General features: G+C 29.8%; 1 protein-coding gene across 1 annotated transcript; it reads left to right on the top strand.

Moving 5' to 3' along the window:
• Positions 1-9,473: 9,473 nt before the first annotated feature.
• On the top strand, positions 9,474-12,377 carry LOC129317718 (receptor-like protein EIX2). Its single transcript, XM_054962116.1, has 2 exons — positions 9,474-10,066; positions 11,895-12,377. Exons 1-2 carry the CDS (start codon positions 9,497-9,499, stop codon positions 11,922-11,924), a joined length of 600 nt encoding a protein of 199 aa, XP_054818091.1. The 5' UTR covers positions 9,474-9,496; the 3' UTR covers positions 11,925-12,377.
• The last annotated feature ends 405 nt before the right edge of the window (positions 12,378-12,782 follow it).

Here is a 12,782-nt window from a genome sequence, read left to right on the forward strand (position 1 = left end):
TTGTTGCAGTACTCAAAAGTTATTATTAGTTAGTTAGTTTTAGATTTTTTTTTAATGGCTTACAAGTATGTTCTTATTAGAGTTAATACTATTTGAGACACAATCACACATTAAATGTGAGTATCTCTTTGAGATAGGATTCATAACCCCATTGATATTCTTAGATTTTATACTATAAATTTTTTTATCATTTTATCATTTTCAAAATTTTATAATATCTTTTCGTATTTCCACAATTTTATGTAATTCTCTATGATCTATTGCATCAAATTATTTTTAAAAGCTATTCAATGTAGCTTCTCCAAATAATCAAAAATTTAATTATTTTATTTTTGCACATTCTGGCTATTTTTATTTTGAAAAATTTAAACAAACATCATGAAAATTTATAAATTATATTTTTTTTATAAAATCATTTTAAAGTACGACTGTATTGTCTTCTTCATCAATGGAACAAGTTAGAATAACTAACAAAAAGCTAATAATGATTTTAATGTTCAATTTAGATAAAATATATATTAGTTTTAATATATGAGATTGCTTAAAAATAACAAATAAACATTTATTGGGAAAAAGTTAATAACCAAATAGATGTAGTATAGATGGTAGCAATCTACTATTGGGAAAAGTTTAATTTTGGAAGTGTATATGAAAGAATTGAGAGAGGACAATCTTTTAAATGGCCCTTAAATTTTTTGAGGGATTAACCTCACTTTCAGCCCATATGTTCAAGTTGGGTTGGATACATTAACCTTCCAGGGGACAAGTCAGTATTTTGGTCCATATGGGCACACACATATATATACACACACAATGTATATATAAATACAAGATGATATATATACAGGATATGATAAGTCATAAAATTAAATTTATAATAAAAATAAAATTAAAAAATGGTAATAAATAATTCTTCATGTGTCTTATAATAATAAAAAGGAAATCATTCTCGAAGTTGTCTTATAATAAGCACAAGATGAAGTGTGTAAGGGGGTTCCGCCACTACTGCACACGACATGCATAATTGATGGGGAAAGTGACCACTAACACTAATATTATATGATATTTATCACCAATAATTTGGTGTCCATGTTTTAATATAACCCATGGCACTTTTACAATAACTCCCAAGTCAGTCAATGGTTTTAATTTGTTATCTAATGTTAGTGGTTATATATGTGTGTGTCTTTTTTTATTACTTATAGGTATCTTTTTATTAGCGGTAATATTTTTTAAGGCATGATCAACTACTAATCCACTCTAAAACTTTTATGACAAAAATAGTTCAGCAACTATTACCTCATATCAGCAGTAGAATCACAAATAAAATTCTAATTTCAACAATATCACATTTAATTTTGTATAACAAAAGGTCTATCTCACATGCATCATATTACCTCATGTAAAACCTCCCATTAAATGCTTCCATTAAATGAACTACTACATATTAAATGAGTAAAGATCATCTCTGTCGCCACGTCACCAGCAAGTGATATACAACAATGACAAACCTTAAATTATTTATACCCTTAATTGATTTATGCAACAACGAATGCCTCTCATTTCTACAGTAAGAATAGTAAAAATCTCAACTCATTTCTACAGTAAGAACGTGAGAAACCTAAAAGCCTCCAATTGAGATCTTGAGATCATCAAAACATTGCTTAAGATGGAGAGATTTTGAAATCTACGCACCTCAAAAGTTACTCCTCCCCATTAAACATCAGAAACCTTCCCATTCTTAAGCTGAATACTCATTCCTACGTGTTTGTCATTCTTTCTCTGTGTTCAATTTCATTTCTATCTACTAAGAGCAAAATAATATTTTTGCTCTAAAGAAATATTGCATTTGAGGCCTCAAGGCCTGCAGATAATTTTAGATTCATTTAGGCCCTAAATGAGATAAACTCTATTTTTAGGGCCTTTAATGCCATTTCTCCTTTAAACATTTAAGGGCAAAAATAACCCAAAATTGAATTCAGAACACCTGCATATCTTATGAGAATAGTTCATAGATTATTATAATTTTTTAAATTAATAAATCAGATATTTGATTTTTTTTTTTTGAAAATATAAAAACCTAATTTCATTTTAAAGTTTAATGGTTTTGGGCATGTGGCAATTTTTTCAAAAAAAAAAACACAATGCATTTTAATATACAAAACTTAATTAGACTTGATTGTTGTAGTAAAACAATTTAGGCCCCCACCTCCACAATTTAGACTTGATTGTTCCATTATTCTATTAAATGGGAATAATATTCTTTCCTTTGGAAGAGTATAGGCATCCAAATAATAGATTTTTTAAATTTTATTTCTCCGTTTGATGTCCATATGATAATTCCCAACTTTTTTTTTTTGTCCAACCCTTTTATGCTTATTAATATATATGAATATATATATATATGTTCAGTTTTTGAGCTATTTACCATTTCTAATTTATAAATAATTTAGCATGTTGGGGACGTGCATATGGAATAATCTTGATGAGAGTCAAAGCTCACTTAAGTGAAATCTATGCCGTAAAAGATTATCAGGTTAATATTTCAACTACAGGTTGGGGATACCGTTAATATATACTCCCTCCTGTCCAAATGTAAACAATTTTTATGAAAAATTTGCATATCAATAAAGTTTCATAAAAATATATAATGTTTTCTATTTTTACCTTAATCTCAATTATCAATGAACTTCATGATGATCGAATGAAGGATAAATTTACACGAGGATTTAAGTTAATAAATATAAAGAGTAAAATCATTATCCATTTATACCAAAAAATATTATCTTTGCACAATCCCCATACCAAATATGCTAGTCTCTGTTGGCTTTTGAAGTGTCATTGGTAGGAGTAGAGCTAGGATTTAACAATAAGGGAGGCTGAGATTAAGAAACACACATTTTATAAAACTTTCATAAATTTTAGCGGAGGCAAAAATATGCAACATCTATATAATACCAAGAAAATTTAAAATCTTGGGTTGGTGGTGGCCCCTGATGGTCTCACCTCCCTCCGGCACCTTTGTTTATATCATTGGGTCTCAAGTGCTGGAGATGTATGTGCTTGTTTTCCACAATTGGAAGGTGCAGCTGATTAAACATATGTATACCCAAATGCCATGTGCAAGCTATGTCGCTTCCAAAGACACTACTACAGGCTATTGAAAAAGGCTAGTAATTCGTTGTGATAGCTATGAAGATGATAAGAAAATTCATTTGGTCTCTTCGAATTTGGCTATTAACAATGAAGGTCTTCAGGTTCAAGTGCTGAAATCGAAGTGTAAATGTGGTGAGAACGCTTTGGCATCAGTGTACAAGAGAAAAAACTATTCTGAAACATGGAAAAGTATAGTCAAAGTATGGGATCAATTTCTAGCTAGCTTAGACAAAAGATGCATATTCCAGGTAAAATGTCCAGCTTCTAGTGCGATAACTAGCCAGCCATGAATGAGCCTCCGATTAATCTTATTAAAAATAATAGCCCTCCTGTGGAAGTGAAGGCTGTGATTGGCCAATTAATTCATTAATGCTAATGGTATATGGGACAGGTAAAATGGCCAATTGGCTTCACTTCTCCACAATTAGTCGAATTACTACCAATAACCCACCCAGTGAGTTGAGAGGGAGTGAAAAAATTGTGTGGAAACCATCCACCGATGGCTCTTTTACTTTGGATCAGCCTACGACTTTCTTTTCGAAGGTGCCGAAGAACACAAAAAAAAAAAAATTATAAACACAACTCTGGAAATGGAACATCCCTGAAAAAAATAAAATAAAAACCTTTTTCTAGCTTGAGGGAGAAACTAGCAAAGCTGAAAAGGATATTCCCAAACCATGTCTATGGTTGATCCATGTAAGAACTATGCCTATTCTGTCTCTTGTTATTAGTTTTCATAAACGTTTCACTGTTTGTGTGTGACAACAATGACACTAGTTGTAATTCTTTGGATTGGCACATATTCAATGTGACAGAAAAAATTTCCATTAATATTCAATTATGTTTTTACTTGTGAGAAGTTTTTAAATTAATGTATGTAATCTTCCTTTAGTTGATAAAAAAATATTGTTATTAAAGGATGAACAAGACTTCCGTCCAAAAAAAACAAAAAGGAAACAACGCCAAACAACGAAAACATTTAATAGAGGGCCTTAATTTTGTTAGACTACATTGTATCAGTTGCAATGGTCATTGTGAATGCCCAAGTTTTACTTGTTATTTTGGCCAATAACTTGTTATTGTGGGCTCTGAGTTTATCTTTAATTCAAAACATTTTAAAATACAAATATCTATCTTGATTTAATTGAAAACTTTAAAAATTTAATTGATAAATACTCCCTCTATTTAAAAATATAAAGTATTTTTTTGTATTTTTATGTATAATTAATGATTTTTTTAAAAAAATATCATTAATAAATAAATCACTTTTTATTTATTTTTTAAACCAAATTGATAGTTGAGACAAATTCAATAGACCAAAAGTTTCATTTTCCATTTAATGTGTGGAAGATATTAAAACACTGTCTAACCATAGATGAATGATTAAGTAACTAATAGCTTTATATTACTGTGATCTGTTTCAAAATATAAATTTTTTAGAGAAATTTTTTTTATTTTATTTCAAATAATATTTTTTTAATTAAAAAGGAAGGCACTAACCGTCTGAGATTAGAAGAAAGATTGAAGCCGCAATTTCCCATTTGTAGGGGCATTAACATGTCACTAGGTTACAAAGACATTGGCTAATCTTCTAAAAGTTTAATTCAACACTCATTAATATTTACGCCATTTATATCAAAGAAAATATTTTTCGCCATTTTTATATCAAATAACCTTTTTACATGAAAAATGCACGAAGCACTTCGTGTAAGGTGTTGGAAGATTATATGGTCTGTGTTTTGCATGAATTTTGAAAACATTTATGAATACTATAATTTGTTTAATAAATTTTTTGAAAAAAAATTATATTCAAGTCCCACAAAAATAAATTTATTAGAGGTCTCATAAATTTCACAAAGTAATTTCAAGTTCCAAGTATCATGTATTAATAACTTAATTAAGGGCATTAGCAACTGGGTAACGGCCATTTATAACTTGTAATGAAAAATGATAATTTATAATAGCAAGTTATAAAGGACCATTATCCAATTATAAAACGCCCTCAGTCAAGCAGTCAATGCATGATTTGAACCTAAAACTATTTTTGTTAAATTTATGAGACCTCTTGATAATAAATTTTTTTATGAGATCTGAATGTAATTTTTCTATTATTTAATAGAAACACACACATATAAACCTTTTGGAACCATCATGTCTTCGTTTATAATATAAATTTTACGATAATTTACGACAGAAATATTAAAAAGTTAAATATGTGGAGTAAAACCAATATGGTTTTCACCTTTTTTGGTACGCATTGCAGAGTTACCCTTTCCACGCGGTTTACTATTATTATTATTATTATATGCACCAAACATCTAAGTCAGTCAATGCTTTATAATTTGTTTAATAAATTTAATATTATAGATGTGACAATATGTAGTTAGTCAGGTGGGAGCATATCAACAAGCATATCCTACAAAATTGAAAATTAAAGCCTTATGTTTCCTCGCGCGTGCATGAATAGAAAATCATTGCATTCACGTACAACATATATTCAGCCTGTCACTTTTGTCCAATCACTATAAAACTTTCTACAAGAGTGGTCTAACAATGAGTTCACATTCCGTGTTCATCACAACGATTTTTGAAGTGGTGATGAGTATTGTGATGCTTGTCATCTCATACAGTCTAGTCCAGTCCAATTGTATTCTTCTATTTCCACTCGGTTTTTCAGTCAATGCATTTTTCCTCCCTTTCACACTTGATGGAGCCAAAGAAACTTCATAGACAATGATGAAGATATTAATCACCCAACATTCTAAAGGGTCTATTATGTTCCAAAAAGATATTAATCTTAGCACTTTGATGCTAAAAAGTCATCCAAGCTGAGTATTCTTCACTCGTTTTTTCATCATTTAACTTTTTTTAACGTATAGTTTCAACATAAAGCTTGTAAAAAACAATAGTGAATAGTTGTGTTTTAAAGCTAATACAACTCCTTATTATTTTGGAAAAAAATACAATTATTAGTTCCTATAATTTTATCATATTTTATTATTTAGTCTCTGTACTTTTTCTTTTTCAGTATTTCAGATTCTTTAATTTTTTTATTTACAACATTAGTTGCTCTGCTTTTAAATATTGTCAAAGAGACGATAATATGATACTAACAGTGTTATATAATTTGACATGTAACTAATATTATTAAATTTTATGCTGAATGTTGAAATTAGGGTGGAGTGACCATCTAAATATATTCTAAATAGTACAAATTTAATATTAGTTTTTTTATGATTTTTAATATTAAGTTTGGACCATTCATATTAAATTTAAAATGTTCAAACTATGATCAGCTTTACTAAAAAATTTATAATTTATATAATTTTTATTTTAATAAATATAAAATAAAAGTAAAAATTAAAACGTTAAATTTAGATTATTCAAATTAAATATGCGTAGTCCTTTTTTTCGGTATAAAGGAGGCTCCGAGGAGGCAGCCATCAAATGAGCGAAGCGAATCCAAAAAAAAAAATCTGTGAGAAATGCTATTAAGGGGGTTCGGTCAACATGTGCAACTGATGCAGAAACTGACTCATTAACACCAATATTTTTTGGCAAAAATTACATTCCAGTCCCATATAAAGAAGTTTATTAAACGTCTCATAAATTTTATAAAATACTTTTAAATTTTAAATCTCGTACATTAATAACTTAATTAAAGGTATTGACAATTAAAAAATGATTATTTACCATTTGTAAAAAAAATAAAAATTTATAATAATAAGTTGTAAAAGGTGTTACCCAATTGTCAATATCCTTAATTAAGTAATCAATGTACATGATTTAAGACGTAAGAATATTTTATAAAATTCATGACCTCTTGGTAATAAACTTTTTTCTGTAGAACTTGAATGTAAATTTTTTTTATTTTTTAATACAAACACACATATAAATCTTTTGGAATCATCATGTCTTCGTTTATAATATAAATTTTACGATAATTTACAACAGAAATATTAAAAAGTTAAATATATGGAGTAAACAAATATGGCTTTCACTTTTTTTGGTACGCAATTGCAGAGTTACCCTTCCACATGGTTTGTTGTTGTTGTTGTTGTTATTATATGTACCAAACATCTAAGTCAGTCAATGCTTTTGTGTTGTAGTGCCTAAGAAACTTCATAGATGTATCCTGATGGCTTCCTTGATCATTCATGAAAATGAACAAATGATCTAAAGGGGTATAATTCTAAAAAAAATTAAAAATCATTAGACATTAATATTATTGCAACATTGTTACATGCATAATTATTGTAGAAACTGGCATATCATTTTACATTTTATAACATTTTTCGCGCATTATTTTCAGGTTTTTTTTTTTTGCAGAATGATGGTCCAGTTCTAGCTAATTTAACTTCAAGTTTGAATAGCGTTCTAAGATTTTTTTATTGTGATAATTCAAAATTAATTATTCTGTTTGAAACATGTTCGTGGATAAAATTGTCAAGACATAAAGATTGAATTAGAAAAAATGTCAAGTCATATGAACCTGTAAATTAAAAGATATTGAATATAAAGTGCGTCAACAACCAATTATGACTTTCACTTTATTCGTAGGCATTGCAAAGTAACCTTTTTCCACACGGTTTATTATTCTATGTACTTTCGTGCTGCAGCGCCAAAGAAACTACATAGATGCATAGTGATGGCTTCCTCAATCATTTATAACACTTCATTCTTGAAAATGAACCAACAACCTAAAGGGTAAATTGCTAAAAAAAATTAAAAAAAAATCATTAGACGTTAATTTGTTGAGTACATTAATTTTTTTTAAATTCTCTCATAACTTAAAATGTTGTCAAAATTATTCAAATATTAATGCCTTAATTATGCAATTGTAATTTTTTTATATATTAACTACCTGATAGCCAATATTAAAAACAGTTTAACGACCCAGTGCACATCAGTGTTTTGTACTGTTATTATTTTTTAAAAAAAAAAGACAGAGATGTAATTGTATAGAAGTTTGAATAGCATTCAGAGATTTAAATTTGTTAATTGTAATCATTCAAAATTAATTGTTCTTCTGTTTGAAACATGTTAAGGGATAAAATTGTTAAGACGTGATTTTAATAATTTTATGCTATTAAAGATGCTTATATCAATGGGTTTACGGGAGGTGGAGATTGTCTTTTCTTTAATTTAGTATAATATTATAATTTATATTAATGGTTTAAGGTAAAGATCAAAGGTTATAAGTATTTTTCTGTTCCCAAGTAAGTAGTAAAAACTTTTATTATTTAAATAAATTAAGACTTTAAAGTTTTATAATATATGTTACAAATTATTTTCGGGTTTTGCATGATGAGTATGCCGAGACTGATAACTTCGATCATTTTATGTCTTAGTTTTAAATTTATAGTTTTGACTGCTTATGCATTTATTGACGATGCTAGAGCCCAAAAAAATTCATGAATTTTAATTTAGAAAATAGAACAAATCAGCTTTTAAATTATAGGTCTCAAAATGTTTAGAATTTTAAATTTATTTTTTATATAATATTTCTTTTTAAATTTTGAAAATAATTTAGTATAAAACTTACTATTAATAAAAATCAATTTTTACGATTAGTTGATAAAAAATGACCAAAAAAAACCTTCAAAAATTTTAAATAAAAAAAAGATCGAGAATGTTGGACAGCTGTCCATTAGGAAGCTTTGTGAGATTTCCTTTATGGCTTTGATTTTTGCAAAGGTTGATAAGATTCGCGAAATATCTTCCCTAATCACGCAATCACTTTGTTAATTTAAAAATCAAATTGGACAGTTTGCAGTCAGTGCGCTCTTGTAAAAAGCCATCCAAGAAATGTTCTTCAAAATTTCATTTTTCCTTTAAAATTTTTTAATGCATAACCTCTAACCACACGGAAATAATATTTCCTTCGATTTTATGAATGTAAGAACTAGATGAGAAATTTGTTTTAGTTTTAAATATAAGGTCTCAATCTCCTTTGTCTCCTTTATTTATTATGTTTTTCCAAACTACCTCTATTGATTGCTCCAAAAGGCCAATGTAATTAATTTATTAAAATGGTATTTGAGGGAAACTAACATTTTTTTTTACAAATAAGTATTCTACCTAATTTTCATAATCTATGTAAATTAGTTAATTGGCTCTTACATTTTAGGACCAAGTCAAGGGTGTAATTGTATAAGTTTTACAAGCATACAACTTATTATCTTATATTAATATATTTCAAAAAATTCATGTACCTCAAGTTTCATAGCCGAAAAATACTATAAATATGTGATCTTCATATTCATCAAAAGCCACCTCCACGCATATCACTAGATATATTTTCATACAAAAAAACTCACTTGTCTAAACTTCTCTAAATATGGGGAGATGCTCCATAGTTGGCTTTGTGCTGCTTTCCTTGTTTGAAATTGTTCAATTAGGTTTGAGTGAGAAATGCATTGAATTAGAGAAGCAAGCTCTTCTCAAATTCAAAGCATCCTTTCTTCACGATCCAAATGAGGAGATCTTTTTCTCTTGGAATCCCAAAACCAATTGTTGTCAATGGGATGGCATAGCTTGTCACAATGTTACTGGTCATATTCTCAAACTTGATCTCTCTTACCATGACTTAAAAGCTACTGGTGTTGATCCATCTTTGTTGGAGTTGCAACATTTGATTTATTTGGACTTAGGTGGGAACAATTTCAATGCTATCCCAATTCCTGTCTTTTTTGGCTCTATAGAGAGGTTGAGATGTCTATCTCTTCAGGGTGCTAATTGCTCAGGGAAGATTCCAATCAATCTTGGAAACCTCACCCACTTGCAGTTTCTTGATCTGAGTTGGAATGATTTTCGCATCCATGACATGAATTGGGTCTCTAAACTTCAATCTTTGCAACATCTCAACTTGAGTGGAGTCTACCTTGGTGAAGCTTACAACTTGTTCCAGGTACTTCCTATGCTTCCTTCCTTGTTACAACTCCAATTGGCAAGATGTGGACTTCACAACTTGCCCACTCCTCTTTCCCCCATGAATTTCTCAAGTAACACCAAAGTCCAAGTCGTCAATCTTGTTTCTAATGACATTGATGGTCGAATCCTTGATGCTTTTCAAAATTGGACTTCTATTAAATCCCTTGACCTCAGTTCCAACAATTTTAGTTCAATGCCGCCATGGTTATATCAATTTAAGGATCTGGTTTCTCTTTATCTTTCAAGGAATGTACTTGTTCGACCCATTCCTGTTGTTTTGCGAAACTTGACTTCCCTTGAAAAACTTTACCTTTGTAAAAACAATTTTAGTTCAATTCCATCTTGGTTGGGAGAGTTAAGGAGCCTTCACTTTCTCGATATTTCCATGAATCAAATCATAGCCAGAGTGGAAACTTCTATTTCACAAATTTTACGAAACATGTGTCATTTGAGAGAATTACATTTTGAAGAAAGCAATCTTCAAGGAGAAGCATTTGGTGACTCAGATTTTCTTGGATGCCTAAGATATAGTATAGAGGAATTGCACTTGAATAATAATAAACTCAATGGCCATTTGCCAACATGGATAAGGTATCTTGAGAAACTAAATTATCTTGACCTTTCAAGTAATTCTTTTAGTGGCAACATTCCTCAAAGTTTTGGTGAACTTGTAAATCTAGATAGCCTTAATCTTTCAAGTAATTCTTTTAGTGGCAACATTCCTCAAAGTTTTGATGAACTTGTAAATCTAGTTAGCCTTGATCTTTCAAATAATTCTTTTAATGGTAACATTCCTCAAAGTTTCAGTCAACTTGTAAATCTAACCATCCTTGACCTTTCAAGTAATAATTTAAGTGGCAATATTCCTCAAGGTCTTAGTCAACTTGTAACTCTACAAGTACTTGATCTTTCAAATAATTCTGTCAGTGGCTATATCCCTCAAAGTCTTTGTTACCTTGGATATCTTAAAAGCCTTCATCTTTCCCATAACAGTATCTCTGGTGAAATTCCAAATTGTTGGAGGGATAGACCTTTGGGATTGGTTGGAATAAATTTTTCATACAACAAACTTTCTGGTGAGTTCCCTATCTCGATGGGTAATCTTTCCTCATTGTTTTTGTTGCATTTGAACAACAACTATCTTGAAGGGAAGCTTCCATTGACTTTGGCAAATTTGCAACAATTGCAAATGTTAGATTTGGGTGGGAACAGGTTTTTTGGAAGTATACCGTCATGGAATAATAACACATTTCCTTCATTGCGTTTTCTGAGGTTACAAGATAACATGTTGGTTGGTAACATTCCTCCACATCTTTGCCAACTCAAGTCACTCCAAATTTTGGACCTTGCAAATAACAATTTAAGTAGCTCAATACCCCATTGCATTGGCAATTTTACAGGAATGATGGAAGGCAGTGTTGGTTTTTCAAGATTGGTATATTTTGATAGAAATTTCAACATCAGCTATAGCACATTAGAACAGCATCTTAAGCTGGATATGAAACTAGTTATAAAAGGAAGAGAATTTGATTATACTACCACCCTTTTCCTGGTGGTCTACTTGGATTTGTCAAATAACCATTTGATAGGATCTATTCCGCTTGAGTTATTCTCACTCACTGGATTGATAGGCTTAAACCTTTCACACAATCATTTAGAGGGAGTAATTCCAAAGATGATAGAGAATATGAAATCCCTTGAATCCTTTGACATCTCTTGTAATCAAATTTTAGGCACAATTCCAAAGAGCATGTCCAAGCTAACTTTTTTGAGCCATTTAAATATGTCATACAATAACCTTTCAGGGCCGATTCCAACAGAAAATCAATTCTTGACTTTGAATGATCCATCCATTTATGTTGGAAACCCTTATCTCTGTGGAACCCCAGTACAAAAGTGTCAAGGCAATGATACTCATCAAGTTCTTGGAACCAAAGAATGGGAAGATGGACATGATTCTGAAAAAGTGTGGTTTTACTTTGTCATAACAATTGGGTTTGCCATTGGCTTTTGGGGAATCATTGGGACTTTAATGTTGAAAAAGAGTTGGAGATATGCTTGTTTCAGGCGAGTGGAAGACGTAGCAGATGAAATATATGTGCACACTATATTAAAGATAGCAAAGATGAAGAGGATCCTCAGAAACCTTGTCCATAGCCCATCTGAATAGCACTAGACGCCTATTGTGTCTCTTGTTATTAGTCTTTGAAACTGTCTCTCTCTGTGCATGAAAACTATGACAATTTGTAATTAAGGGTTTTGATTAGTATGTATTATTCCATGTGACGAAAAAATCCCCATTAATATTTAGTTTAATAATTTATCTCTGGTTTAGAGAATTTTTTTATTCGTAATTATATTATTCTATTACCATACAAAGAACTTCTTACCTAATTAAATTTAAAAAAATATTTAACTCTTCATAAGTATGTCGCTTTAGCTATACTAACTTTCATAAAATAGTGTCAACCATTATTGTTTAATTGCACGTGGTTAGAGATGATATATCAATTGCTCTTTTACCAATTAAGCTTTAAAAAAAAGTAATGACATTTTAAGAATTATTGGTAAAGTAATAATAAAAAATTAAAAAACTGGTGGAGAATGTTCTAAACATTTAATTCTAAATCATGTACGTTTTATCAAATAAATCACAACTTTTTATAAGTTGAGGAGACTTGGCCACTTAAAAT

Source organism: Prosopis cineraria, unplaced genomic scaffold, assembly GCF_029017545.1.
Source record: "Prosopis cineraria cultivar Desert tree isolate PC_DT_omini unplaced genomic scaffold, ASM2901754v1 PC1, whole genome shotgun sequence".
Classification (NCBI taxonomy): domain Eukaryota; kingdom Viridiplantae; phylum Streptophyta; class Magnoliopsida; order Fabales; family Fabaceae; genus Prosopis; species Prosopis cineraria.